This window comes from Podarcis muralis, chromosome 6 (genome assembly GCF_964188315.1).
Source record: "Podarcis muralis chromosome 6, rPodMur119.hap1.1, whole genome shotgun sequence".
NCBI classification, from domain to species: Eukaryota; Metazoa; Chordata; class Lepidosauria; order Squamata; family Lacertidae; genus Podarcis; species Podarcis muralis.
Window position 1 is genome coordinate 52,769,011 of NC_135660.1, and position 27,586 is coordinate 52,796,596.

Consider the following 27,586-nt stretch of genomic DNA (forward strand, 5'->3'; position numbering starts at 1 on the left):
TTCCCCTCCTCATTTCTGAGTAGCAAAACCAAGCTGGATTGGGGAAGGTGATACTTCATTTTGACAGACAGGTCTAGCATTTAATCAGTGAATTATTTTTGCAGTGCACTCCAGTCTATTTTCTGAGTGTGAGAGCAGAGCAGAACCAGCAAACTAGAGAAATTGTGTGGCCTGCTTTTTCCCTCAAGTGTTCTTTTTCCTAAAAATTAAAAATAAGCTTTTTTCTTCATGGAGAAGGGGTGGGGAGCCAGAAAAAAAATTATGTTTTATTGGTTTGTTTTTATATTGCAATTTTATGTTGTGGACCACCCTTAGATCTAATAAAGTAAATATAGCAAAGGTAAGATCACCTCATGCAATAGCCCCTGGAATGATTTGCCTGAGCTTTGGGAGGTTTCTTACCAAAGATGAAAAGGAATAGTGTTTTAGCAATTTTTAGTTTCCCACTTAGGCAATAGGGATGAAACAGAGCTTCAGATTTAACTGATCAGATGCAGATCTGAATAATGAGTTGGAAGGCACAAATGGAACAAGCTACAAGGCAGATCTTCTCATTGCAAGCCCCTAGTTGAAACAAGTGTCTGCATCTTGAATTGCCCGTATTTCCCTCTGCCCCCACACCTTCAAATAAACTATGGGAGAAGAATTCTATTTTAGGAATGCAAAAAATGAGAAACTGACTGGAAAAAATAAGGGAAAGGAGTTTCCCGCTGTCTTCTATTTAACTACACCATGTCTAAACTTGTTTAGCAATCTAAAAACATGGGAACAGAAAAATATCTGTGCTTAACACAGGGCAAAGGAACTGCTTGACTTGTTCAGGCCCACAGAGCCACAACCCTTTTCCAGAAGGCCCTACTGCTGTTCTTCAATCAATCTACAGCTGGGAACTTTTTGCCTCCTGTCTGATCATTAAAGGCTCATTGTTCTGTCTGTTCCTCTTCCTAATTGTGTGAGAAGTGTGAAGAACATAACATGTAGGGATCTGGCTGAAAGTGGAGGTGGCCAGCAGGAAGAGGCAACAGGAAGCGAGAGCAGACTGAGAAAACATGGAGGAGACTAGCAGAAAATGGCAAAAATGGTTTGAAACTCTTTGTAGTCACTCAGAAATTTAACCACAATCTGTAGAGGGAGAGAAGGAATTAAAAATCAAGTAAAAAAGCCAAAGAGAAATGAACTTCTTTATTCTCTTTGTTGAGGTGGAGGGGAAGTTGAGTAAGGCTACAGGGTTTGAGCTATTTTGTAAAAGAAATAGCTCACTAGGGAGCCGGGATGGGTTATGGACAAGTGTGTGAATGGTATATTCATAAGTCTGCATGTGGCTTAAGTCCTGCCCATCACTGCCATACAGTCCTAGGAAGGAAATGTAGTCTTTGAGCTAAAGAATGTTTTCGCCACCTCTGGCTTAATCCAATTCCAAACTCCTTTCTCAAAACACATCATGCAGGTGATTCAACTTTTCTTCTACAAAACAAGCAAGTGAACCTATCGTTTTAAAACATGATTGAAATCAGGGCATGGAAATTGCCTACATTTTATACTTGAGCATTTTTTGGGAGAGATTCACTCGAGTATTAAAATAGGGATCTGATTCTTTGGATGGAGCCCAAAGGTTTGATATGATGCTTTTACATCTCAGCTTCTGCAAGTCATGTGTGTTGAATCGTTTCACCAGTATGGTGAAAGGACCTTGACTCTAGGCAGACTGAGTGCACAAGCTGCAACGATTAAGAAGCCACACCAAAAAAGCACCTTATTTTGTTAAGTTTATTTATCACTGAAGTTAACACATAGTAGCAAGTTCTGTGTTGGCTTCAATTAAAAACAATCATAAACATTACTACTTTGCCCTCAAAATTGAAGTCAACCCAGCCCATACTACAAAGCACTTGGTTTAAGGTAAAGCACTTACCCAGAAGACAAGAAATTGGGAAGGAAGGAAGGGAAGAGTGAGCAGTTCCTCCAGACCACATACTTGAAATAGGATACTATATATAAATGCTTCAAAAGGCATGAATTATCCATGAACAGAAAAAGCAAAGTCTATATGCCAAGGGTCGTAAACTTCAGCAGTATGATTGTTCTCAAACGCTTTCATTTTAAAAGCCTTATTTGTTGTTTTGAGACTGCTGTGCTGGCATTCATTGTGAGAACAAAGACTGCAAAATGGCTTGATAAGTATATGCATTCAAGAAAAATCTACCCAAAAAAAACCCCAGTGTGGTTAAAGGTCCATAACATTTATCGTATGCAACTCAAAACATACTGACTTTGTATAATACCATCAGAAAAAAACACCTCTTGCCATCAAAATACCCAAATAGAAAGTGTTTGCTTATATCTATTTTAGGCAGTAGTCTTACAAAGCCATCACTTCATGTAACTAGAAATGTTGTTTTAAATGTACACTTTGCAGACCATACTGATTTTCCAGGTGAAGAACTACTTAAAATAAAAATTGATTTCTTTTTGATTGAGATATACATGCCACTCAAAGATACCTACTGGGTTCATATTTTTTATTTCTTACCACCAAGTGATCTGTCACATATACAACATTTGAAATTTCAGGTAACCAGTATTCAATTTCTGACTTTTAGTTGCAAGTTCTGTGCATGATCAGTTTTCACACGTGTAAGAGTTTCATGCTTTCACATTACCTAGAAAATTTTGTTAAAAGAATTCCAATTCAGAGTGTTAAAGCACCAATATTATAATTTGTTACCAATCAATGCTAAACACCAACATAAAAACCATGTTTAGGTTTTGAACTTAACGTCGCACAGTGGTCCACCCATCTTCATCAGCTTCAAGTTTAGTGCGGCGAAGGGAGTCCCGGTCTTTTTCTGTTCTCCAGGCCCCTTTCTCTTTCTCCCCATCTTTTTCTCGTTCTTTTGACACAGAGGGCGCTGGAGCAGCAGGAGGAGCAGCAGCAGGTGGTCTCCGAACAATTTCCCGTTCTTCATGCTCCTCCTTTTTGTCATCGCCACGTCTCCATGAGCTCACTAAATGGGGGAAAGACAGTATTATGGCTATGCTTCCTTCACTACGTTTTACTATCATCAAATCCAGAGAAAACGTTTGATGACATTGGAATCCAGGCCATCCAAAACAGCTTTATAGCAATTCACAAGAGACACCCATAAACTCGTGATGAGAATGTCCAAAAATAGAACTTTTTTAAAAAAGAAAAGGGGGAGGGATCTTGTATGAATCTTTCCACATAGCTTTGGAATGAGAAGTTAACATGATTTATAGGTGGTCTGATTAACTGATAAGCTATGGATTTGAAGACCCAGAATAGAAAAAAAAAATACTTATTGTAACCAACAATGTTCAAAGCTAAGGGGCAAATACTTTGCAAGTCTTTCAAGTACAAAAAAACATTTTAGAAGTGATACGGCTTTTGTATTTACCTGTTTAAATCATATCTTGCTACACCATCAAATTTCATCTCTTTTAAAAAATATATTCAAGTGTTCTCAACTGTGACCCTATTTGCACAATTATGCAATGATATATGCTGTAAGTGTGCTTCCTTTGTGTTTTCCTGAAAGGGAGCTGTATTTAGGGTACCCAACTACAGAAAACAAGTCTACCTTCTTCCCGATCTGTTCTGGGAAGGGGCACTGGCCCTCTCCTTTCCCTGTCTTCAACACGCCGATCTCGAAGATCACGGCCACCCCGGTCATCTCTAGAATCACGGCCACCTCTGTCCCATTCATCACGACGGCCTGACTCTCTCCAGCTAGAGGTTTCCTCAGCTGGTCCTCTTCTCCAGCCAGCGTCATCTCTTTAGTTATAAAAATATATTTTAGTAATAAGAAAAAGCATTTAACTCCACATTCCAGGGAATGAATTAAAATCAACCATATGACCCAGAAGCCACTCTTATGCAAACTGTTACTGGAACAAAACAAAACTTTTTTTTTTAAAGCACTATTCAAAATCATTTTTTTCCAAGAAACAAGCATTTGTAAACATTTGTGGGTAAAAACATTGCAAACTATTCTCCAGCTAATGCTCGTAGCACTCAAGTGCACATTTTGGTGACATCAAATTAACAAAAAACAACAACCCTGCTTTTGGCTACTTACTACCACTTCAAAATTGTTCAAGTGCCCCAAACTGTGATGCCCAATATCCCAAAGATTTTTGTGGTGGGGCCTTACCCCAGTTCATAAGGGTTGGGGAGGAGAAACCCAAGCTACACACAATTTAAAAGTAATGAAATCAAACCTAGGACGCCTGAAACGATCTTCCCGGTCAAAGTCACGGTCCTTGTCAGGTTCACGGTCCTTCTCATTCTCATCACGATCTTTATCCCATTCATTATCTTCTGAAGGCCTGGAATCTCGTGGAGGGCCCCAACTATCTTCACGAGCCTTTTCTCGTTCTCTCCAACCACCTATTGACAACGAAATATCTGAACTTAGGTGTACTAATCTCAATAGTGTAAGAATGTGGAGCTTCCACTCATGCATTTTATATAATTGACTTTTTATTTCTATTCCTTGTATATTGTATTGTTGTTTTATTGCTATGGCTGATAGCTGAGACAAATAAAGATTCATTCATGCATGCATGCATGCAAGCAAGTAGTTTGTATTCTATTTCTTATGATTCCACACCACAACTGAGGTTTCCACATGCAAAATCCCATTCTATTATGGATATCTGGGATGGGAACACATCTGGCATAAATGGAATACAATGTGGAATAACTTGTTTCATGTTTACATGTGCTTTATTATGATTTCCTTCAATAGGGAAACGAGAATGTGGTTTTTTCCTTGTAATTATCCAGTATACTTGCACCCAACTAATTCTGGAACCAGTGTTACCCATTAGATCATCTCCATTTTTTAGTCATTTGTTTAAATGTAGCAATCAAAGTACAAGAACTGCACTTTGGGATACCTTCAATTAATCAGCAAAGGAATCAAATTTTTTACACTGCAGTGGCAACGATGTAAAGAAGTGCAAACAAATGGATATAATTTCTATGCCCTTTTGGCACTTGTTGGCTTTTGACTTGCAGTCATCTCAGAATGCAAAAGCGTTTTCTGTGCAAACTTAAAACAGAATGTATGCTAGCTATTCTCAGAACACAAAATGAATGGCTCCAATTTGGATGTTTACCTGGTTTCCCATATGGTCTCCAAGGTCCAGTTCTGGAATCCTCTCCACGCCTAGAATCATCTCCACGTCTAGGACCTCTGTCATCATCACCAGCACGTCTAGGTCCACGATCATCATCACGCCTTGAAATTCTATCTTCATCTGTGTTACGCCATGGTCCCCTATCTTCATCACGCCTTGAGATTCTGTCATCATCCAGCCCACGCCGGGGAGGCCTATCTTCATCTGCAGCTCTCCAACTTGGTCTGTCATCATCCAAACCCCGCCTAGGGCCTCTGTCATCATCCAAACCCCGCCTGGGGCCCCGGTCATCATCCAGCCCACGCCTGGGGCCCCTGTCTTCATCCAGACCACGCCTGGGGCCCCTGTCATCATCCAGACCACGCCTGGGGCCCCTGTCATCATCTGTGTTGCGCCAACTTGGCCTGTCATCATCCAGCCCACGCCTGGGGCCCCTGTCGTCATCTAAGCCACGCCTGGGGCCCCTGTCGTCATCCAGACCACGCCTGGGGCCCCTGTCATCATCCAGACCACGCCTGGGGCCCCTGTCGTCATCCAGCCCGCGCCTGGGGCCCCTGTCATCATCCAGACCACGCCTGGGGCCCCTATCATCATCAAGCCCGCGCCTGGGGCCCCTGTCGTCATCCAGCCCGCGCCTGGGGCCCCTGTCATCATCTAAGCCACGCATGGGGCCCTTGTCTTCTGCTGAGCGCCAACTTGTTCTGTCATCATCCAGAACTTTCTTAGGACCTTTGTCTTCATCAGCATCCTGCTTCGGCACTTTGTCTTCTAGTGCTTCACGAGGAGACTCTACTCTGTCTGCTGAGATACCACGCCGAGGCAAATCATCTCTTCGTAAAGGTTTTTCATCCTCACGTGCGTCTCCACGCCGCCACTCTCTGTTCAAATAGAAAAATCGTGCATTTTGAATATAAAAGTTTTGTTTTCAGTTGTCTGGAAAGCCATTTGGTATATTTACTCCTACACAGTAGTACTAATTACACCACATCACATGTTATTTCCCATAAAGAAATCTGTTCCATGTAGGAAATAACATACAACCTGTGAGTAGTCAGCTTGACATTTTGGAGTGGTGAGGATAAATAAAATATCATATGTAACAAAATACTATAGAACAATGGTGTCACAAGGGATGGATAATTATAAAAAGAGAGCTTTATCCAGCAAAGTAGTTCTGTTAGCACAAGTACTTCTGGCTGCGCAACAGGACTTCTCCTCCCTCTTCTTCCCCTGTGCACCCTACATCTGTTCTGGGTTTCTTGTCAACCCACCATTTGGGGGAGGGCGCTGTTGGGAGGTACAGGGATAGGAAGTCCTTGCACTAACAAAACTACTTCATTGGGGATTGCCCACTGTGGATGTTGCTGAAATATTAAAAAATAGACAATTCTGTTAGAGTTCTGATCAATGTAAAAGATGTACAAATAATCTTTTTTCTTTCCTTGCTGCTGCCTATCCAACTGTATTTCAGGTGCTCTCTTCCAACTTTAGCCGGGAACTTACAAACTTTTATCCAAAAGTCTACGTATGCTAGGAAACGTAAGAAATTAGTATACGTCATTCAACTTATAAATTCTGTTTGATAACGAAATGAATTGGAGAAAGGTTAAGAGGCCAAATCTTCACTTGGGGTGAAAAACTGCACACCTAAGGTTCTCATTTAAATGGCTGGTTGCTTTCTCAATGTAATACAGGGTTCTTGTATTAATTTGAAAAGCCCTTAACAACTTGGATCAAGTTAGGGACTGCCTAATCCCCAAGGTCTTCAGGTGAGTCACTGTTAGTATCCCCTCATGGCTTAGACACACAACTTGCATCCACCAGGAGATGTACATTCAATACTGTGGACCCAATTTTATAGAACTCCCGTCCAGTTAAGTTCAGATTGGCCCTCTGCCTGTTGAATGTCCAGCATGTACTGAAGACTTTATTCTAGAATTCTGACTTTATCCTTTTAACAGATAGTTATCTTTATTAAATCAACCTTGTACACTCCTTAGAGACTATTGCATTAAACTGTGTATAAATTGTCAAAATAAACAATTAAGTAATTTTGCTATTCTAATGCAATTTTATTGCATTCTGTGCATGCAATGATTTAGTTGGATACAACCCATTTTATTTGTACGCAGTCTACAACAATACTCACCTTTGCAGAGGACATCAGGATCACAAAGGAAACATTAACAAGTTGTAGACAGACACTTTAAGCATTATTCCAATAAATACCTTTCTGGTGGTGCTGGTCGCCTCCATTCTGAGTCTGGCTCAGCACTTCTTCTCCAGGTGCTTTCACCAGGTTCTCGATCACTCCAACGAGAGTCCTACATTTAAATCAAAAATAAAAAGTACCATTATTAATAATCCAACCAATGTGGTTTTGTATATATCACATGCTTTTATTTCAATAGAATAGTATAGGCATGACGTTATTTTGACTTGGAATAACGAACTGAGAACCTATGAACTAATCTGTCAGTGAAACTTGTTTTTTGACTAGTAATTAAAAACAAAAGTATATATTGAATTCTGTGGCATTTAATGAGACCTCATGTGATAAATATATGGATGGATATTCAGCATGGACAAGTGCAAAGTACTGCATTATACTGGACCTGAACTATTAGTTACAACTCAACAAAAGGGATGAGGAATAGGTAGTAAAACTGTACCAACATGACCCAAACAAATTGCTCAGTTATTAATAAGAATTATTCACATATCTCCAAGTGACATGTTCAGTACTGAATACTAACTTGAGAAATGGCATACAAATGCAAAATGTAGCCACAAAAGAAACCACCACTATATTTTGTAGAGCATAGCAAATGAACAGCTAAGGCGATGGCAGTTCAAATTAGAATAAAATATGGCAGAGGAAGAAATGACAGAAGTGAACTGGAAACAATAGTCAATCCATTCAAAAAAGGCAGCAACGTCTTCTGTCATTTTTCCTACTCCTATAAAGCAGGAGAAAAGGAATAGATCCCAAATTTCACATACAAATGTCTGAAGGGTCCTTCAGACATGACAACTACAATATGTAAATTGAGGATCACCTCTAATACTCCACTGGAAAAATTACGAATAGAGCAAGAATGAGAAATTACTAGGGCTGCAGATTATCCAAATTAATATACACATTTTCACCATTATAAAATTTCAAAATGCATGTATTTTCTGGTGCGAAGTTTACCCACTGAAAAGATTAGGAATGATTGAGTCGAAGATAATATTAATAAAAAGCAATACTTAAGACAAAAACAATGACGACTCCTGGGGCACCATAAAGGCTAATGAATTGATTATGACATGAGCTTTTGTAGACCAGAGTTCACCTTTCTGCAACAAACCAACATGCTACGGCTCTGGAAACACTCTTTGTAGTTGAGCAGTGGGAAGATTTCAAGCATGCAGGCTCTTCTACTTTGGTTTTTTTTTACTACAGTGGTACCTCTGGTTGTGAACGGTATCCGTTCCGGAGCCCCGTTCGCAACCTGAGCAGAACGCAACCCGAGTCTGTGCGGGTCGTGATTCGCTGCTTCTGCGCATGCACGTGGTGTCATTTTGAGCGTCTGCGCATACGCGAGCAGTGAAACCCGGAAGTAACCCTTTCTGGTACTTCCGGGTCACTGTGGGACCTGAAAACACTCGACCTGAAGCAAACACAACACGAGGATGACTGTAATACCACAAGTTCCGCCAACTAGAGACTGGTGCAAAATAGTGGCTCAACTGGGCAGACATACAAAAAGATTTAAGGAATAGACTGTCTCTGAGCACATGCTTATCCCAGGATTTTTTTGATAAGTAACAGAAGAAAGCTTGGGAATCTCTTCATACAAGAATCCACTCCTGTTTTCCACCACATCCTTGGGCATTCTTTCTCAGCCAGCTAATTTAGGTAAAATAAACTTTTAAGCTGCTGCTATTGTTAAGACAAACAGTGGTAAAAAACTCGATCTATTGCAAACTACTCAAGCACCAACCAACAGATCCTGATCCTTCTTCCCTCTCCTGATCAACTTCATACTACATTATTTCATAGTCATTTGATCATAGAGATACTAAAAGGCCAGTTGACAGTTAATTTATTGGTGCCCTTGTGCATCTGCTAACAGAAAAGGGGACCAATTTTTTTCGGATACACCCCCCAACCCTGGTAGCCTCCCAGCACTTGCTGAATTCAGCTGCAGTGAGTCAGGGAAGCCTCCAGAACATGCTGGAAGGTGCCATAGAAAGCTGCAAGAAGGTGGAATCACTTTCTCTTCCATAGCACCAAGGCACAAAACTGAAGTCCACTCAAAAGTAGTACGTTGAAAGCTTCCCCCTTAAATATGAATTCTTGAATTTGAAGAGTTCTTTCACATATACTTTTTATTGATGTAAATTATTCTCTATTTAAGAACAGAGGAATTTGGAGGGTTGTATCCAATGCTATCTGTGCAGAAGCAGAACAAAAAACTCCTCATGCAACAGACTTCAACTTCCTGTCCTCCCCCCAGCCAGCAGGCCTCCACATTTCAAAATATACTTCAAAGGATTGAGGGACTCTCCACAGATGATTTTGCAGACTTGTGGTGGTCTGCAGAGGGTAAAGAGAGAAGTGAAGTCCTGTTGTTTGCACAGGACTTCTGCTCATGCAACGCTGGATTCTGCTTAGAAACGTCAGTTTATCAGAAATAGAATTTACCTTCCTTGAAAGCGGATCTTCAAGATTCCTCCTCTCTTCTTCTCGACGACGTTCCCTTTCTTCAATCTCCAGTTCTCTTTGGCGTTTCTTTCTCTCTACCTCTTCTAGTTTTTTGACGCGTTCCTGATATTCACGCATTTCTTCCTCACGTTTTTCACGTTCTACACGTTCTTTTTCTTCTTGTTCTGCCCAAATATTAATGCAGAAAGAGTGACTTTCCATCCTATATTTGAAATGTCTATCATATGTCCTCTCATTTACCAATTTTGTTTGCACAGCATTTCATGTCTGCTTAAAATTTAATGGGCCAATGTTGTGCAAGCAGACTTCTGGTCGTATGATGGGAATTCATTTTTCTTTCCTGTCCCACAGCCCCCCATGCCGTCTCCAAACTCTCCAGATCATATTGGGTGGGCCTAGTAGAGGGAATCTATTCCACAAACAATGTCTAGTCTACTGGTGGACGGACAACACTGAATATTACCCATTATTATTTTTACAAGTAATGAAATTCAAATTCAATTAATGGCAACCATGGCACATCTATATATAGATAAGTAAAATAAATACTGCTGGAAACACAGCAAAGATCAAGGGTGTTTTTTCAGCAATAGCCTTTTATTTAGTGTTTACCTTTAAGCATCTTCTCTTCTTGCAATCTTTGTTCTTCTTCCTCTTTCTCCTGATAATAAGCAATGCGTCTTTCCTCTTTGCGCTGCCTTTTGCGTTCCTCTAAGCGTTTATGCCTTTCCTCTGCTAATCTTTCTTGGAATTGTTTAAGTTTTTCCTAAAATACATATTAATACATTGAACTCCAGACATGTTACAGGCAACCTACAGGATGAATGCTCAAACATGAACTCCAACTATCTGGTGTTCACATGTGTTAATGACTAATTGTAGCTTGGCAGCTATACATAAAGTCAACTCTTAGGCCCGTTTGCTCAACGTCTTTCTAAGCAACTTGGATGAAGGAATTGAAGGGATGCTCATCAAATCTGTAGATGACATGAAACTGGGAAGGGTAGATAATGCCGAAGACAGAATCAAAATGACCTTAACAGATTGGACTAACTGGGCACCAGCTAACAAAATGAATTTCAATAGGAACAAATGTAAGGCTCTGCACTTAGGGAGGAAGAACCAGATGCACAAATATAGGATGGGGGACAGCTGGCTTACTAACAGTACATGTGAAAAGGATCTAGGGGTCATGGAGGACCACAAGCTTAACATGAGTCAACAGTGTATAGTTAACCCGGAAAAGAGACTAAGAGGAGATATGATAGCCATCTTCAAATATTTAAAGGGCTGTCACATGGAAGATGGAAAAAGCTTGTTTTCTCCTGCTCTGGAAGGTAGGACTCAAACCAATGGCTTCAACTTACAAGAAAGGAGATTCAGACTAAACATATGTTAAAACCTTCTGACAGTAAGAGCTGTTCGACAGTGGAACAGTTTCCCTTGGGAGGTTGTGGACTCTCCTTCCTTGAAGGTTTTAAGTAGAGGTTAGATTGCCATCTGACATGGATCCTTTAGCTGAGATCCCTGCATTGCAGGGGGTTGGACTAGATGACCCTTGGGTTCCTTCCAACTCTATGGTTCTAAACAGTTCTGGAATCCACATTAAGAGCAGAGATGTAAAACAACTGTTTTGAGAAGTTTAGAAACAACTTATAAAATGGGAGAATTCTGCAATGTCTTTGGAGGAAGGGGAGGATACAAATGAAATAAACAAAAAGGAAGATACACATAAAGCTTTTTATATGAGATTATTTTATCAGAAAGGACACCTCTCTGCTGATGCGAAGCGTAATATTGTCGCCTCTCATATCAAAACAGGCACAGACACTAACATGCTAAAATGACAAAGGAGAGAAGATAGCAGTGCCATCCCTCACTCCATTTTCTATAAAGTTCTGATCAGGAGTAATCTCATATGTGTCAGAACACAAAAATCAGATTTACCTCATACACTGATCTTCTCGCTTCTTTGAGCCTAGTTACAAAGAAATCACTGTCCTCCAACATCCTGGACATCCTGTTCTTATGTTCAAGGGCTTTCTCACGTTCCAACTGCATAGTTGAGATCTGTGACATACACAAAACCAAATCAGTGATAGAGTGATGCATACAATTTGTTTCAAATGTCTTTTGTGAATTTATGGGCACCACATGCCTCTTTTTTTTCTAACTGTCTAGATGCCAATAAAATTTAGCAGACCAGTTAAAGCAAAACCCCAGTAGGCCTATCATTGTTAAGCAATGGTATACTGAAAAAGAGCTTGGGTACCAGGCCTATATAAACCCTATGATCACTTTTATTACAGTTAAAATGATGGCTTTCATTGTTCTCAAATAGATTCTAACTATTACACAATTGCAAGCTGCAAAGCATTCTAATGATTTACATTAGAACTTGGTGTAGCTACACAATTTATTCTAGTCAGAAGATTTGCATTCTTTTATGGCAAAATTGGAGTTCTAGCACAGACTGAGATTCTTTAATTGCAATATATCCAAACATCATTCTTCATCACTCATGTGACAAAGATTTCTAAAACACTGTCTAATACTGCATAAATTATATAATCAGCTGAAAAGTTAATTTCTAGAAACTAACAGAGAAAAAATATTAAGTAACTACGTCACACCAGAGTACTCTCAGAAACCTCACCCTTTCTTCTTCTTGCTGTTCCCAAAGCTCCATGTCTCTGACTCTTTGCTCTTCATATGCACTCTTAATCAGTGGGATTTCTTCCAAGCGTTTTGCCCTTTCAAAATGGTCAATCTAAAGAAATGTGATTGTTTAGGTTTAAGCGTAAAAGGAACATACACACACATGTCATCAATAAATGCTGTTTCTCCACCTAGTTCTCAGCTATTAACCATACATCTTTTTATTATACCTTTTTCTCCTGATTTTTCAGACGCTCTTGCAATTCCTTCTTTTCTTTCTCCAGCTGTTCAACTTGTTTTGCCATAATGAAGTCTGGATCCAATTCTTCAAGATCCTATAGTCAAGACATTAGATGTTAAAGAATAAAAATCAAACTGCCATTTCTGAGAAAAACACACATTCTTGTTCTTAATTTTAATGCAGCTTCCCCACTTGAGAAATTATCTACGATTTTATTTTATTTTTAGTCCTTTAATCTATTTTATTAAAATATTCTAATATTCAGATATAAGGGATGCGGGTGGTTCTCTGGGTTAAACCACAGAGCCTAGGACTTGCCAATCAGAAGGTTGGCAGTTCAAATCCCCGTGACGGGGTGAGCTCCCGTTGCTCAGTCCCTGCTCCTACCAACCTAGTAGTCCGAAAGCACGTCAAAGTGCAAGTAGATAAATAGGTACCACTCTGGCGGGAAGGTAAACGGCGTTTCCGTGTGCTGCTCTGGTTCACCAGAAGTGGCTTCGTCATGCTGGCCACATGACCCGGAAGCTGTACGCCAGCTCCCTCGGCCAATGAAGCGAGATGAGCGCCGCAACCCCAGAGTCGGTCACGACTGGACCTAATGGTCAGGGGTCCCTTTACCTTTAATATTCAGAAATAGACTACATTATTTGTAATCAAGTTGTTTGATTAAGGTTAGGAAACCTAGTCAAGGGAAGTTGGAGATGCTACTGGCAGGGTATTCAAATGGGGTTTCTGTCTTCCTGAAGAATGTGGAAATGGGCTGAAAGTCTGACTCATTATACAATATTTTCTACAATATAAACTTCCCATTAGTGAATGGTCACTAGTGGTTACAATAAAAAAGTTGTCAGGGGGAAACAACAAGCTTCTTACTTCAATATCAATATCTTTGAAGGCCTTGGCTCCCAGTTCAGTTTTCTTGATCTGCTCCAAACGTTCACGAACAGTTTTCTTTTTAATTTGCTCATGTTCCTGCAAAATGCGCTCCTTTTCCCGCTCTTTCGCCTCCTGACGCAATCTCTCCTCTTCGGCTTTGCGAACCTTTTGGAGTTCCGCTTCACGCTGCTCCAACTCTTCTTTTTCTCGCTGAATGTTCAAGCTCTCAAGACGTTCCTTTCTTTCCTCAATAGTCTGACGGCGAGCAAGGATACGCTGATGTTCTTTCCTTGAATTTTTTAAATAAGCTGTAACAGCCAGCTGGTGTTGCTCTTCCTTCTCTAGCTGCATAATGGTTAAAGGCAGAACAACAAAAACTCATTTAAATACAAAATACAAATGGGAGAGTAAAGCACTGCTGAATTCTGCAGAATTATTAATGCAGGTTCCTTTGTGTTTTTCTCCCATTGGCATCTCAGAACAGATTCTTCAAAAACACATGTATTGGAATAAATATGCCAGCACTAAATATTTTTAAGTAATGAATGTAAGTACAGGCAACGCCCCTTGTACACGGTGTGTGTGTGTGTGTGTGTTTTCCGAGGCACCAAGAGTGTAAACCCACCCTGCACTCTTCCAGGGCTGAAAGCAGTGTGCATCAGCAGTGACATGTGCCTTGAACACAGGCAACAGGGGAGTCAAACATGCATTGGAGGGAAGAGAAGAAATAGTCAAACCATGACTGAGCATACCAAGTTTCCCATAAAGCACCAGTATTCTTTTAAAGATGTATCAAAAGCTTACAACTTACCAATATGTGAGGTGGCTTAATCACTTCAAGAGCCTTTGCAAGGGCAGATGACATAGCTGTCAACTGGCTCCTGATCTGCTCAGATGGCATGTTCTGCAGCTGAGGGCCAAGAGGTGCATCTTCCCGAGTGCAATAGTTCAAATCTGACCCAAAACTCAGTGTTCGAGTGGTATGATCAATGCGAACCTAAGATATCGAGTAATTCAGAAATTCATTATTAAGGGCATGTTTAGGATAGTTTCTCACAGCTGTTTATAAATTTTGTATTACCAGCTCTTTTTCTTATATTACTGCTATTTAACATTGAGGTACAACAGACTTCTGAACTGTACTCAAATCAAATGATAAACTTAAAAACTGAAATTACTTCTTGATTAAAGAAATCTTAGCTAAATTATCATATGATTTAGTTCAGTAATCAATTAAATGTGCATATGATGATATGATGAAAGAAAATCTAAAAAATATGTTATTAGATTACGTACACATGTAGCTAAGCAAGCATTTTCTAAGAGGCAGAATCCTTAATTATTTTACACACAAAGGGAATACCTCTCCTAAGATATAAAAACTGCAGTTGGCAAGCTCCGAGTACTTCAACTAGAAACAATGCTACATGATTAGAACAATGATTTAACTGATGCATCTAAACTAATGGTGTCCCAGGGTCTATAGGATTTTTCAAATCTTCCTCTCCAATGGCAGAAAGAGATGCCTGCCTTCGGAGAGGGAGATCAGATTTTGTAAGGCCCTGCCCTGTCACCATAGAAACCCCCGTGCCCCTTACATAAACACATTGTGTTTCCCCAATAAAACCATAGAACAGGGACAAACTATGTCAGCCCTGGAGCTAGTTTAGTTTATTTCCATAAATCATAAAAGAGAGAAAGTCAGAAAGGGGGGAGGGACATTCCTTCTACCCTTCCTTCTGCCTAAATCTGACAGGGCTTTAGAAGCTTCAGTTCCTTTGTCTTTGTTTCCACAGACACACCAGCTGTAACTGCTCTGTAACTGTTGCAGTTTCTAACTATATTTCCAGAAAGGTAGCTTTTGAATTCTAAAAGTCAACCATTTTACAAGAAAACATATTGACTGGGAATCAGAGAAGTCTTGCTTGAGAAGCCAAGCACTTTCACTTGCATATGGCAGCCCCGCCTAATTCTTTGGACTTTTCTGTTCTGCACTGTTCTGGGAATGCTGTTCCAGGAGTCAGGAGCAGCTGGACTACTACCAAGCTGTACAGAGAAGTCGGGGAAGCCTGCTGTATGGCTCAATCTTTGCTCACTCCAACCATTCAAGGTTGCACAGGTGAAGGAAATTTTGTCGGACTTCTTGTGAAAAAGTTCATTCTCTTCACCGGCCAGAGGTTATTCTAGAGTGGGTTACCCCACCACTGAAGAATGTGCTGAAACTCATTTTTTGGAATTCAAAAGACAAAAGTGACTGTTATGTTTGACTAAACAAGCTTTAATCAGATTTATCTAAATACAGAAATGTGTATAAACATTTGATGTTTTTCGCTACTGCACTTACTTGCAAATCACAATGTCTGGCAGCATCTACTATTGCACGTTCCAGTTGGAAAGCATCAACAAAAGGAACCAGAGTAGTCAGGCGAGAAAATTCGATGCTTTGATAAATTTGGGCCACCTGCGTAACACATGAATATTCAACTCTTTCCAATTATTCATCCTAATATTGTACAAGCATTTTTAAGAGCTCAATTAACTTAAGTCAACAGCTTAACCGTCAACAATAGTGAATAATCATTCACATTTAAGAAACACTTCACATTTTCTGTCAAGTGTTTATTCCAAGGAATTACTCACTCTCCCAAACAGCAACTATGTGTGAAGGAGACTGGCAGCAGTCTCTCAACGGAGTAAAGCTGCTAATTAGCCTTCAACTGTTCCTTTAGCACATCAGAAATAACACTGCTTACCACTGTAAAGGAAACAGGTCAATGACATGTGCATTTGGAAAACTAAAACATCAAGCACTAAAAATCCCTCGTGTTAAGAATTTATTAGTTAACTAGGTAGATCCATCACCCACGCCTTGTACCTCTGTAACCCAGGCAATGTTTCTGTCTCCTGTAGCTTGTTCAGAGCACAGCAACATTGTGTTTTCTGTTAAGCATCAGAAGCCTAATCCAGACAGCCATCATGCAGAAGTCAAGCAATAAGCCCAGCCCCAACTTATGCTCAGTCACCTGTGTAGTCTTTACACACATGTGTACTAATAGTAAACACCATTAGGAGGCCACGTATACAAAGCCTGTGCATATTTGTGCATTGGTAGTGACTATACAAACAATATAACTGGAAGTGGGGGTTCTCTACATGGAAATAATCCCACCCCCTACACATGTTCACTTGAATGAGCAGGGCCATAGGGCATATGAAAAAAAAAGTAGTTTGCTGCATGTGGTTCTTTGGTGCTGTTTCATACATTATTAAAAATGGCATGGCACCAACACCACTCTTTGGTAACTACACCTTCTTGTCAAGTTACAGCAGACCACATGGTTATGTGTCACATTAGTAATGTCTCCTTAATTAAACAAGAATTACAAGTGTAATACATTCCCTATATGATAAGCTTTAATCACATGGACAGAACTTGAAGAAATTACAGAAGACAGCGTATGAGAACCATGTTCCTTATGATACAAATAAGCTGAGTCAAAGGCAACTGACAAATATAAGGTTTAATTTAAGAGATTTCAGAGTTCAATCAAGGAACACGTCCAATATCTACTACATACAGCTGCAACTAAATTAAGGATGCCCCTTATATCTTTTACTAAGTGATCCTTAAGAGACACATAGGAACAAAACATTCTATTTAAAAGAAACACTAACCTGCCAGTCATACCAGGATAGTTTGCATTACAACAAAACAGTAAAACACACAACTTATAGGGTAGAATTCAACAATGCACTCTGATGAATATACCATCTGCAGAAACATTACAATGATCCTTTCCTCTCCTCTCCTCCCTCTGCATTCTGATCTAGTGGTTCTCCTCACCATCACCACCTCAAGTCAGTTTCAGGGAGCGTGGAGAATGTGTAGGGTGAAGAGAGGGGTGGAAAAAACCATTGACCAAGTAGAAGTTCTTGAGCAGGGCTACTGTGGGTGGGGCTCCTTAGGTGCCCCACCCATATTGCTCAACAAAACTTATAAAAATATGACATTAAGAATACCCTAAGTCACAACCAAGCTCCTCACTTGGGCAGTTGAGTGAATCTTGATGGATTTAGGAATTCTGCAACATTCACTCCAACTGCACATTCCACTTTGAAGATTCTTGTTTTGCAATCATACCTGCTGAAGCAGCCTGAGTATGGTGTTATTTTGAAGATGAGGGATATACAGTTGCAGTTCTGGTTCCTTCTCAGATTGGTCTCTTACCCAGTTCAACACCTGTACAGAATTATTTAGAGATTGTAAGATAGCATGGCTGGTTCAGGCAATACCTTTTCCTCACTAAATTGTATCAACCCTCCAATTTTTCACAGTAGTGCACTATATTTTATTTTTTAAATATTTATTGAATTTTACAACAATTATTGATACAAATCTCATTCATCATGTTATTTACAATTATTCTCCCTCCCCTCCTCTGGACTTCCCTCAACTCCCCCTCTGCTGAGTTATTTAGTTTTATTTATCGTATCCTGCTTTTCCTACAGAAAAATAAAATCCCTTATCATTTCTTTAAAATATCTGTTACTCCAATAAAGTTGTGAGTTTATTCAAATCCTGTCAGTGAATCCAGTCCATTCTGTTGTTTCTCCAAATAAACTGTAAATAGTTCCCAGACCCATTTGAAGTCCTTTTTGTCCTTCTCTCATAGTTTGTCTGTTAGCTTAGCCAATTCTGCATAGCAAAGTGCACTTTAAAGAGCTTCCATAACATGTCAGAAATATGCTAATCTTCTCCAATATTAAGAGGTATATTTTTCCAATTAGCAAGATAATGGGAATGCCTAAAGCCAAAAACTAGGGACTTTTGGGCTCAACATGAACACAGGAGGGTATACTCAGGAATACACAGGGAGCGAAAATTAAGGCAAGTCCTTAAACTTTTTCAACCCAATATATTCTCTAATCCAATATACCTCCTCTTGTTTTAAGGCCACAAAATCGTTACTTAGTTCAATCACTAAAGTGTTTCTAACACAATGTGTATTAAGTTGTGTTTGAAGGTGACTGACAGTGGTGGCAATGTGTGCCACACTGCTAATTTACCTTCACCTATTATCTAGCACATCAGAAATATCTTTGTTCTTATAAATAGTAAGAGAAAGACAATGAAACGTGCTTCACCCTGTACAACTCTGGAGAATTACATATATGTCAGCTAAGCCTACAACCTTAAGCACACACGTATTAGGCAAAAAGTCCCCTTGAATACTGTGGGATTTACTTCACTGTAAACATGTACAGGAATACACTGCAAGCAACAGTTAATGCTGTTTTCTCGCTGTACAATGACATTTCAAATCAGAAGCATCCATTAGTCACTTAAAATACAAACTAGGAGCCTACTCTTGCAAAAGGGCATTTTCCATTTGCATGACCAGGTTTTGCTTTTAAATGTGTAGTATTTATATGAATGGAAATTCAAGCAGCATTCTCATGCAGTTAGAAATTCTAGAAACAGATTGGAATGCTATTAATAGTGACATAAAATAACCTGGACAAAAAAGCACTTTAAAAATACCATACATCTACTATATATCAACATTTGTGTGGATTTTGTCAACTACACAGAAATTACATACTTCTGAATAAAATTTCAGGACTTACCTTGCATACACGGCCACATAACTTTAGTGGATGGAAATCTACTTCAAGCCAGTTATAAAGTTCCTTTACTTCTGGGACAACATGTTGTACAACATTAAATCTCACCTATAAGACATTATGAATGTTTTTAACGGTAAATATCAAACAAGCTGTAACACCTATTGCTTCATCTCAAGGATTAGCTAAAATACAATTTTCAAAAAAATAATCAAAATGTGATAGATAAGAAACATACTCTTCATGTGCAATTAATGTGACGGGGCATACATCTCCAAATGCTGAAACACCTAGAATGTCACATTTACACATCTTATGGAGAAGCAAGGCCAGAGTCATGAAATATACCCCACTGTAGATGGACAGCACTAAAGAGTTCCAGTTGCTGCTGTAGTCTGCAGCTAGACTGGGAATGGAGGGAGAAAGTAGGTAACAAATGAAACTATTAATTTTCAATCACATTGTTTACTATTCACATCATTCTGAAGTTTTACTAAAGTTCTAATCAAGGATGCAAACTACATAGAAATGTTTTGTGAAATGTTGCTTACCATATCATTAATGAGAGAAATTCGTGTCGGTGGGGCCTGGAGGCCCAACAGAGTTGCCAATCGCCGCTGCTTTTCAACAATGATGCCATCCATGTCTAGAAGACGAGCAATGTCAGTTCGTTCAGGTGTTATAGGAATGGACAGTGTGGCCAAAAGGACTCTCGTTGACATCCTATAGACAGAAGATTTAAGCAGTTGAACTGCATTAGCCTCCATTCTAGATGCCATACTGACATAAAATGGCCTAACTGACAAGCTTTAAATCCAGCTTCCAAGCATTTGCAATACACTATTGGTGCTATTTCTAAGTTTAAAAATGCACCCACAAACAAAAGTTTTCCTACCTCTGCATCTCCTCCTGCGTGAGGTTCTTTCGCATTTCCCTTGAGAGATGATAAAGACGGTGAAGTGTGGATGCATGAAAGAGCGCATTTCCTGATTTCCAGAAGACAGTAGAAACTTTGTGATAATAGTTTGCCATCAGCTGGGGCTTTGGTGGTTTCTTGGACAAGGAGAATAATCCATGTATGTCTTCCACAGCTTTGAAGGCTTCCTGAAAGGAGTTTTTTTTAAAAAAATCATGTTACACTACAACTGTATGTCAAACAAGTTGGAGGGGAGGGATATATAGAAACCACATACAATGTAAAGTAACAGGCCTAGCTTGTGAGGTCCGCCAGAATAGTGGCATATTAATAAATACATGTTATTAGATAGATAGATAGATAGATCTAAGCGGGGAATTTCCAGCCCACAAACCAAGCATTGCCTGCCAGGACATCTTGGGGAAGCTACGCCCACCCATATTATATCAATTGTGGGTCAGGTAACGGTAGGCTTCAAAGGAACAACTGGGAGCTTGAAATAGTTTCTGTTCAATTGAGCCTTCCCCCTCTCAGCACTGCACTCAAGCCCTCTGTAAAGCTTTGAAGCAATATTATGGGAGCTGTTTGACCACCATTTGTACACATCCTTGCACTGCTCCTTAAAACCTCCATTTTGTTTAGTTTCAAAGGAACAGGATGGGGGCTCTTTGATTGACCTTTGTAAACAGCAGCACAGGGTTTTGTGGTTTTTTTACAAAGGGCTGCTTAAAATATCCAACTGTGCTTTGAAGTCTCATCAACCAGGCACCTGATTTCACTATGATGCCAGGTGATTGACAGGCTTCAGATACCTGTCAAATTTGGCTTGCAGGAGAGATTAAAATCTGGTCCACTGACCAGAAACAGTTCCCCAGTCCTGGTATGCTCATTATCCCAAGTTCTGAACCTAAGCACACTTTTACCAGAAAACTTTATTAATAAATAAATTTGTGTTAAGTTATTTATGTACAACTCTCTAAATTACCAGATCCCTTAAAGCACAAAACAGAAGGTAAAGCTTAAAAGAATTTGGCAACAGAAAGAGAGACTGCCAGTACCTCAATAACTGTGTAATTACATACCTGCCACAGTTCCATGCTTATAGCACTGTCCAACTGTACAAGCCTGGTTTCCAAATGCATTGACTGACTCTCTGGGTTATTGAGATTGATAGCCGTACTCTGATTGTGATGACGCTGGATCTGACCCAAATGCATTCTCAAATTGTCACAGAGTTTGCGAAACTCAGCTTTACGAGTATATTGCAAACAGAACCTGAAAGCTGCAAGATAAAATTATGGCATTTGGAAGCAGTTAAAAAGTCAGTTTGGCCTTGTTCACACAACAGAATAAACTGAAGTATGGCTTACTGGGACCATGTGCAAATGTGAGCTACTGGAGATTAACTTGCGGCCACTTTGCTCCTCACCAGTCATTTTTACTCCTCACTACATTGAACCATGCAGGTTTGGATTACCATGCTATTCAAATCTGAGCTCATGGTTAAGCTCTCTACTCACTAACCACTTAACCATGAGCTAGGTGCAGACACTAAATCAAACCTTACTTTTGTTCAGAATGGCACAGAGGTAAAAAGACCAGGGAACAGCAAAGCAAACACCTCTCTGGGACCTTGTTTCATGCAGCCCTGGCAAGACATAGGTTGACTGCACTAACCAGACCAGCAGTTCAAACTGACAATATTTTCTAACACTCAAATTTACACTTTGTTTTCTTATCTTTTAAAAGGCGTTTTTTACTGTCCTTAATAAAGTCAGGTAATAGTTGAATCGTTACTATAAAAAATATTTTAACCAAAAATTTCTAATTTTCTTTTTAAAGAACAAAATGCTCACCCCTGTACCTGCTGGAAGTAGGCAATCAATAAGAGATCCCAGAACTTTAAAAAGTGACTGAATAGGTCTTACAAAAAAACACACACCCAAAAAACAGATTTTACCTTGTTGTGCAATATCATGATAAAGCCGCTCCACTCTAGAATTGTTTCTGAGAAGGTCCAAACACTGCCTGTAGGATTCCCATAGAAATTTAACCCAGGGAGTCAAAAGTAACCGATCAGTACGATCTTGAGTGTCTTCCCCACTCACAGCACTTAGGAGAACACTAGAATTAAGAAACAAAAGGAATATGTTATTCTACACAATCTTTTTATCATGTCCTCTCACTTGCCAAGATGCATATCAGGCAGCACAATGAAATTCTAATGACACAACAACAGCATTCTTTGAAAGCATCTTTCAAAGTCACAGGAATGCAATTCTTGTTTTAGTCTTCCACATCAAGGTGAAAGTTGATTTGACTGAGTCAGCCATAAGTCTGCCAAAAGAACTCAGCTTGCAGCCAAAATCATAAATTAGTTCATCAGTGTTTTTCAATATGTATGCATAATACAAAATTAAGCTACATACAAAAAGTATCACAGCACTGTTACCTACCTCTCTGGAGTCTGAATATTATCTAAGTCTTCAATATCTAGCACCATCTGCTGAGACTCTTCTTTAGCAGATTCAGTTTTTTCTTCTGCTAATTTTAAGTAAGCCCGAACTACATCCTCCAAGGATTTGATGTTCACCTGTATCAGAATTAGCATGGCTATAAATAACTTTGCTTAGACATGAGGTGAAGTTATTTATATAAGAATATATATAGATATAAATATAAAACTATGACAGTATAATGAAGTGTAGCAATGCATCTGAGAACAATTGACTTCTGCAGTTGCAATTCATTCAAAAGTGTTCTATTGGTGATATATGCTCCTTATCTCTAATCCTATCAAGCTTTTATAAAGTCACATTTATAGTACAGAACCATCAAGTACATTTTTCTAAAACATCTAGAAATATATACTTTATTATAATGCTTGTTTTTAACAACATACTATTAATATGATAACACTTTTCAGAGCCTTTACCTGTTGGCAGATATTCTTGTACTGATATAGGCCTTCTTTAGCCAGGTGGCTCTTGCGGAGGTCCACACAGAGCTCCAAGTACTTCAGCATAATCGGTTCGTGGATCTTTTGCCATGTTCGGTGTTTTTTACTTTTCATAACATCATAGAGAACATCAAGAGCAGGTTGCTTCTTCCCAACCTCAAGAAATTCTGAGAAAAATAAATCATGACTCTTAACACAAACTGCAATAAGGTACTTTCATTTTAATAAATATATTGCTTCAGAGTGGAACAGAGGAAAGTTGCTATAAAGAGCCATTTCCACCTCCAGGGAATCAGATTGAGCAACAACTGTAAAATAGGGGGAGCAGTCTAATTTTATACTTTGCAGAATACTGACAGCCAAAAATTACTTTTAAAAAAATGTGCATCAGCATACTAGTAAACATTTTTGTGGACCACCAGCTTTTGTGAACTTGCCCACAAATTGTCAACGCTTCAAAAGGATTTCAGGAAACTAATACTATAAACGATTTGAGTCAGCCATTTCTGATAGCTTAAACTAGCTATTTAAGTCTCTAGGGAAGAAAAACAGAAATATGGTAAAGTGGCAACAGTTCTTTGTAAAACTGTTTCACTTTAAAAGGAAAGGTTACAACAGATTGGCTAAACCTTTAGTAAGCATTGTTGTGTGTTCTAGAATAACGAGAGAAGTGATACAATTTGTAGTTACAAACTGTTGTCATTTCTGTCCTTCAGCTATAAGAGTTCTGTAATATCTTCAGTTTCAAATATGAATAGCTATGACTCTACAAACTAAAATGGATGAACACTTATGTTCCATCTCACGAGGACACTCTAAGAACAACCATACCTTGCTTTATTCTCAGTAGAACACAGTAAGCCCAAAAAACCTGGGTTATCATGAAGTGCAAGTACGGCCAGTACACAATCTTGCTTACTATTCTTGTATGTTTACAGACAAACAGAAATCTGACTCCTCTCCAAGCCAAAATAAATTTGCAGCACAAAAGGCATGTGGGCTGTATGGCCAAAGCTTCTGAATTATGCTCTTTGGTTGTATAAAATCCCTCTTTAGTGGCAAATGATTATTTATTGCTATAAATACCAGTAAATATGGTATGTTTGTTAAAGAAATGTATTATTTTCAACGTAAGAAACCTGATTTCAATCAATAGATTTTTAAATTATTTAAATCACATTTTGACTTTTGAAATTAATATATTTTCAAGTTTCTTGTTTGAGAGATTCTTGGCTCTAAAAAAACAATAAAAATTATGAATCCCAAAACAATGTCAATGTTAAGATCCTGGCCACTTACTCTTGAATTCACTATTCATATGCTAGTAACATATAGAATCCAATACAATGACGCTTTTTAAAAATATGTATTCTGTCAATATTTTTAAGTAATTGCCAGATGATAGATGAAGTATGTGTTCCAACATGACAGCAAACCCCATGGTTAGATATTACAAGAACCACCATTGTACATTCCCACTTAATTTGCATGCCATGATTAGTAACTTCCTATCCTTGTCCACAGCAAACCATCATTTTTACTTTTCTCCAACAGACAAATTATTGTTTGCACATAGCAACAAACCCTAGTTTGCCACAAACAAGGATTAGGCATTTACTGAGTGAAGTGTGTGAGGGGAGTAAGTGTGCAAGACAGGCATTAGAAATAAAACCGTAATTTGGTGTTAAATCTGAATGGCCTGAATGCAGGAAATGGAAAAATCAAGTAAGAAGATTTGAATAATTCACATAATGGTAATATGCATGTTAATGATTAAAAAAAAAACTTTTTTAAAAACTTAACTGAAATTTCAAGACTTAATTCCATTTGACAGTAATGGTTTTTATCAAACTTTACTTGTATTTATTAGGTACATATAACCTGCTTTAATTAAATTATAATAGGCTCACACATATTTGGCTTGAGTCTACTGTAACAGGCAGCCCTACTATTTAAAACTGGTTCTTACCAGCATTTTGGTTATTAAATTAGCTTTTAAAGTGGGTGTGTTTGCTGCCCTACATATTAATACAGTGAGCTGTGTTACTGGAATTTTCAGTGCACTACATAAAAGACAAAGAAAAGGATGAGGGGAGGGATGAGATGTATCAAAAACAGTAACAACAAACTTCCTGAATATTGCTTAAAAACTTTATAATCTATTATGAAATTCCATCTTGTTCAGTTGTCTTAAGTTTTCACAATGATATTTCACGGTGTTACAAATAAAAGTAACTACGATAAGTAACTCCTTTAAATAATGGCTCTTTGTTTACTGCAGCTGCTTAACAGTAGACTTTCCAAGTTACACTGGAAAGCAAAAACAGGTCAAAATTCTCATCCAAATTGTAACCTTTGTTCCATATGCTTAGTTCTGTGTCATCAGATGTGATGTGAACTCTGAGAAAGACCAAATATTTACTTTCACATCATACCAGGCAGTGCACACTCTGGGGTAGGCATGTCCAAAGTCCATTTGGGGGCCCTAATCTGGCCCACTGGTCAATTTAATCTTGGGGTAAAGCCCTAAAAGGCTCAATAAATTCAATCCTAAAAAAAGGTCAACAACTTTGGTTTACCCTCACGCATGTTCACTTCATCAGATCTGGCCCTCTTTGAAAAAAGTTTGGGCACCCCTGCTATGGGGGTCTCAAAATGAACGATATTAATTTAATGGTTAAAAAAAAATGGGGAACGGGGGAGGGGGAAGGTAGAGGCAGAGAATGAGCGCCCATTTCCTGCAGCGCTGTGGCTAGATTTGTCATCGACGCCTCTGGGAAACTGAGCTAAACCAGGATTCTGGTGTAGGCCATAATTTCTAACGAAACGTAGGGAAGGTGCGAGTTTTAAGAGCGAGAGAGATTTCGAAACCCAAAGATGCCCCCGCGAGATAAAAGCCGCCCTTTGTTTATTGATTCGGGGGGTGGGGGTGGGATAATCAACTGTGAACAGGTATAACGCGACAACCATTGAAGACAAGCGCTGCCTAGAGAGGCACTCTTTAAAAATGTGTTTTATTTACTGACGAAAGAGGGGGAGGAAAAACCAGCCGCATCCCTCTCCCCGCTCACACCCCCTCGCGCGGAAGCCTGGGCTCAAACGGGAGGAAGTGAGTCGAGAGAGCCGCCACGAGGAGCGGAGAGGCCTCGTGTCTAAAGAGCGAAGAGGGCGGCTCGTCCTTTTCACCGCCACCCCTCCTTCCACCTCGGCTGCGTGCCTGACGGGGCCGGCTGGACGGAGAGCGCGGGGAGAAGGGCGAGGCCGTGCTGCGGTCAGCGTGGCGGGCGCCTGGGCCTCCCAAGTGTGGCGGGAGCCTAGGCCTCGGCCTCCATTACTAAGCATAATGGGGGCGCGGGCGGGGCGCGGAGGCGGGCCCTCCCCCGGCCCCGCTGGCGAGCGGCCCCCGAGCTCCGCACTCACCGTTCGCCCGCTTTAGGGCGTTCTCGGGCCGCTGGAAGTAGACCGGCATGATGGCGACGGCTTCTCCTCACACGGCAACGAGCCCCAAGGAGCGCCCAGCCAGGCAGCAAAGCGAGGCCGGAAATGGAGCGCGTCACGTGACGCGCCCCGCGCACGGACGTGTCCGGAAGCGAAGGTGCCCGTCGCGGAGGCGGGTGGAGGGGCGGGGTCAGTCCCGAGCTTTCGAGGCGCCGAACGTTCGTAGGGCGCATGCGCGAGGAGGCTCTGCTTAGAGCGGATCCTGTAGTAGGGAGTTCGAGGCCAGCGCTGCTCAGCGGGTTAGGCGGCGGTTTGATCTTGCGCTTGTTTGTGGGCTAGGAAGCGGGTTCCGCGGCGACGTGATAAAACTGCGCGCGGCACGGATAAGAAGATTTTCTCCCCGTCGCGGGATGCTAGAACTCGAGGGCATCCGATGAAGCTGAATAGTGGAAGGTTCAGGACAGATTAAAAGAAAGGGTTTCTTCCACAGTTATACTGTGGAACTCACTTCCACTGGAGGCAAGGGATTGCCATCAACCTGGATGACTTTTAAAAAGGATTATGTGGCCTGTTGTGTTTAGGATTAGAGCACTCCTTGCTGAATTCTTTGGCATTGAGAGCCAGTGTGCGTAATATGGTGTGCTGTGCTGCATTAATGTGTTCGTCTTTTAGACCCAGGTTCAGATCCCCATTCCAGATATGGAGCTCACACAGTGACTTTAAGCCAGTCACTGTTATAGCATAGCTCACATTGTTGTGACATTCACATTATAACATCTTGAGCCCATTGGAGGGGGAAAGTGGGGGGTGTACATTTAATTCATAAATAATTTTCTCCTACACCATTCCATTCCTATACTTCATTAAGTGAGACTGAGAAACTGCCTTTGGTTAGGGTTAAAAGTCGTCTGGCAGCGAGTGCAGCTGTTTCAGAACATGTGACACACTAGCAAGCCAACTCAAATATGTCAATAGGCAAGAAACAACATCTGCACT

The 27,586-nt window shown here is 40.0% G+C and overlaps 1 protein-coding gene and 2 non-coding genes across 3 annotated transcripts; all 3 read right to left on the reverse strand.

Annotated features, from left to right (window-relative positions):
* Positions 1 to 1,753: 1,753 nt before the first annotated feature.
* Positions 1,754 to 26,729, reverse strand: EIF3A (eukaryotic translation initiation factor 3 subunit A). Its single transcript, XM_028730101.2, has 22 exons — positions 26,573 to 26,729; positions 23,129 to 23,319; positions 22,650 to 22,786; positions 22,154 to 22,317; positions 21,276 to 21,475; positions 20,173 to 20,381; positions 19,829 to 20,000; positions 19,281 to 19,385; positions 17,794 to 17,892; positions 15,997 to 16,113; positions 14,464 to 14,649; positions 13,650 to 13,997; positions 12,766 to 12,870; positions 12,534 to 12,647; positions 11,825 to 11,947; positions 10,490 to 10,643; positions 9,857 to 10,041; positions 7,393 to 7,487; positions 5,143 to 6,041; positions 4,240 to 4,408; positions 3,600 to 3,793; positions 1,754 to 3,005 (listed from the first exon to the last, which is right to left on the reverse strand). Exons 1-22 carry the CDS (start codon positions 26,619 to 26,621, stop codon positions 2,773 to 2,775), a joined length of 4,248 nt encoding a protein of 1,415 aa, XP_028585934.2. The 5' UTR covers positions 26,622 to 26,729; the 3' UTR covers positions 1,754 to 2,772.
* On the reverse strand, positions 16,308 to 16,439 carry LOC114598223 (small nucleolar RNA SNORA19). Its single transcript, XR_003706981.1, has one exon. It is a non-coding gene; the product is annotated as a small nucleolar RNA SNORA19 (small nucleolar RNA).
* LOC114598224 (small nucleolar RNA SNORA19) lies at positions 18,665 to 18,794 on the reverse strand. Its single transcript, XR_003706982.2, has one exon. It is a non-coding gene; the product is annotated as a small nucleolar RNA SNORA19 (small nucleolar RNA).
* Positions 26,730 to 27,586: the final 857 nt, after the last annotated feature.

What these genes read in the sequence shown, in the direction of transcription:
- EIF3A (XM_028730101.2), bottom strand. Translation starts at nt 26,621, where the DNA reads ATGCCGGTCTACTTCCAGCGGCCCGAGAACGCCCTAAAGCGGGCGAAC. An exon ending in TAAGCATGGAACTGTGGCAG is followed by an intron (nt 20,382 to 21,275) that starts GTATGTAATTAC and finishes AACTCCTTTCAG; the next exon opens with GAAGCCTTCAAAGCTGTGGA. An exon ending in TGAAAAATCAGGAGAAAAAG is followed by an intron (nt 12,648 to 12,765) that starts GTATAATAAAAA and finishes ACATTTCTTTAG; the next exon opens with ATTGACCATTTTGAAAGGGC.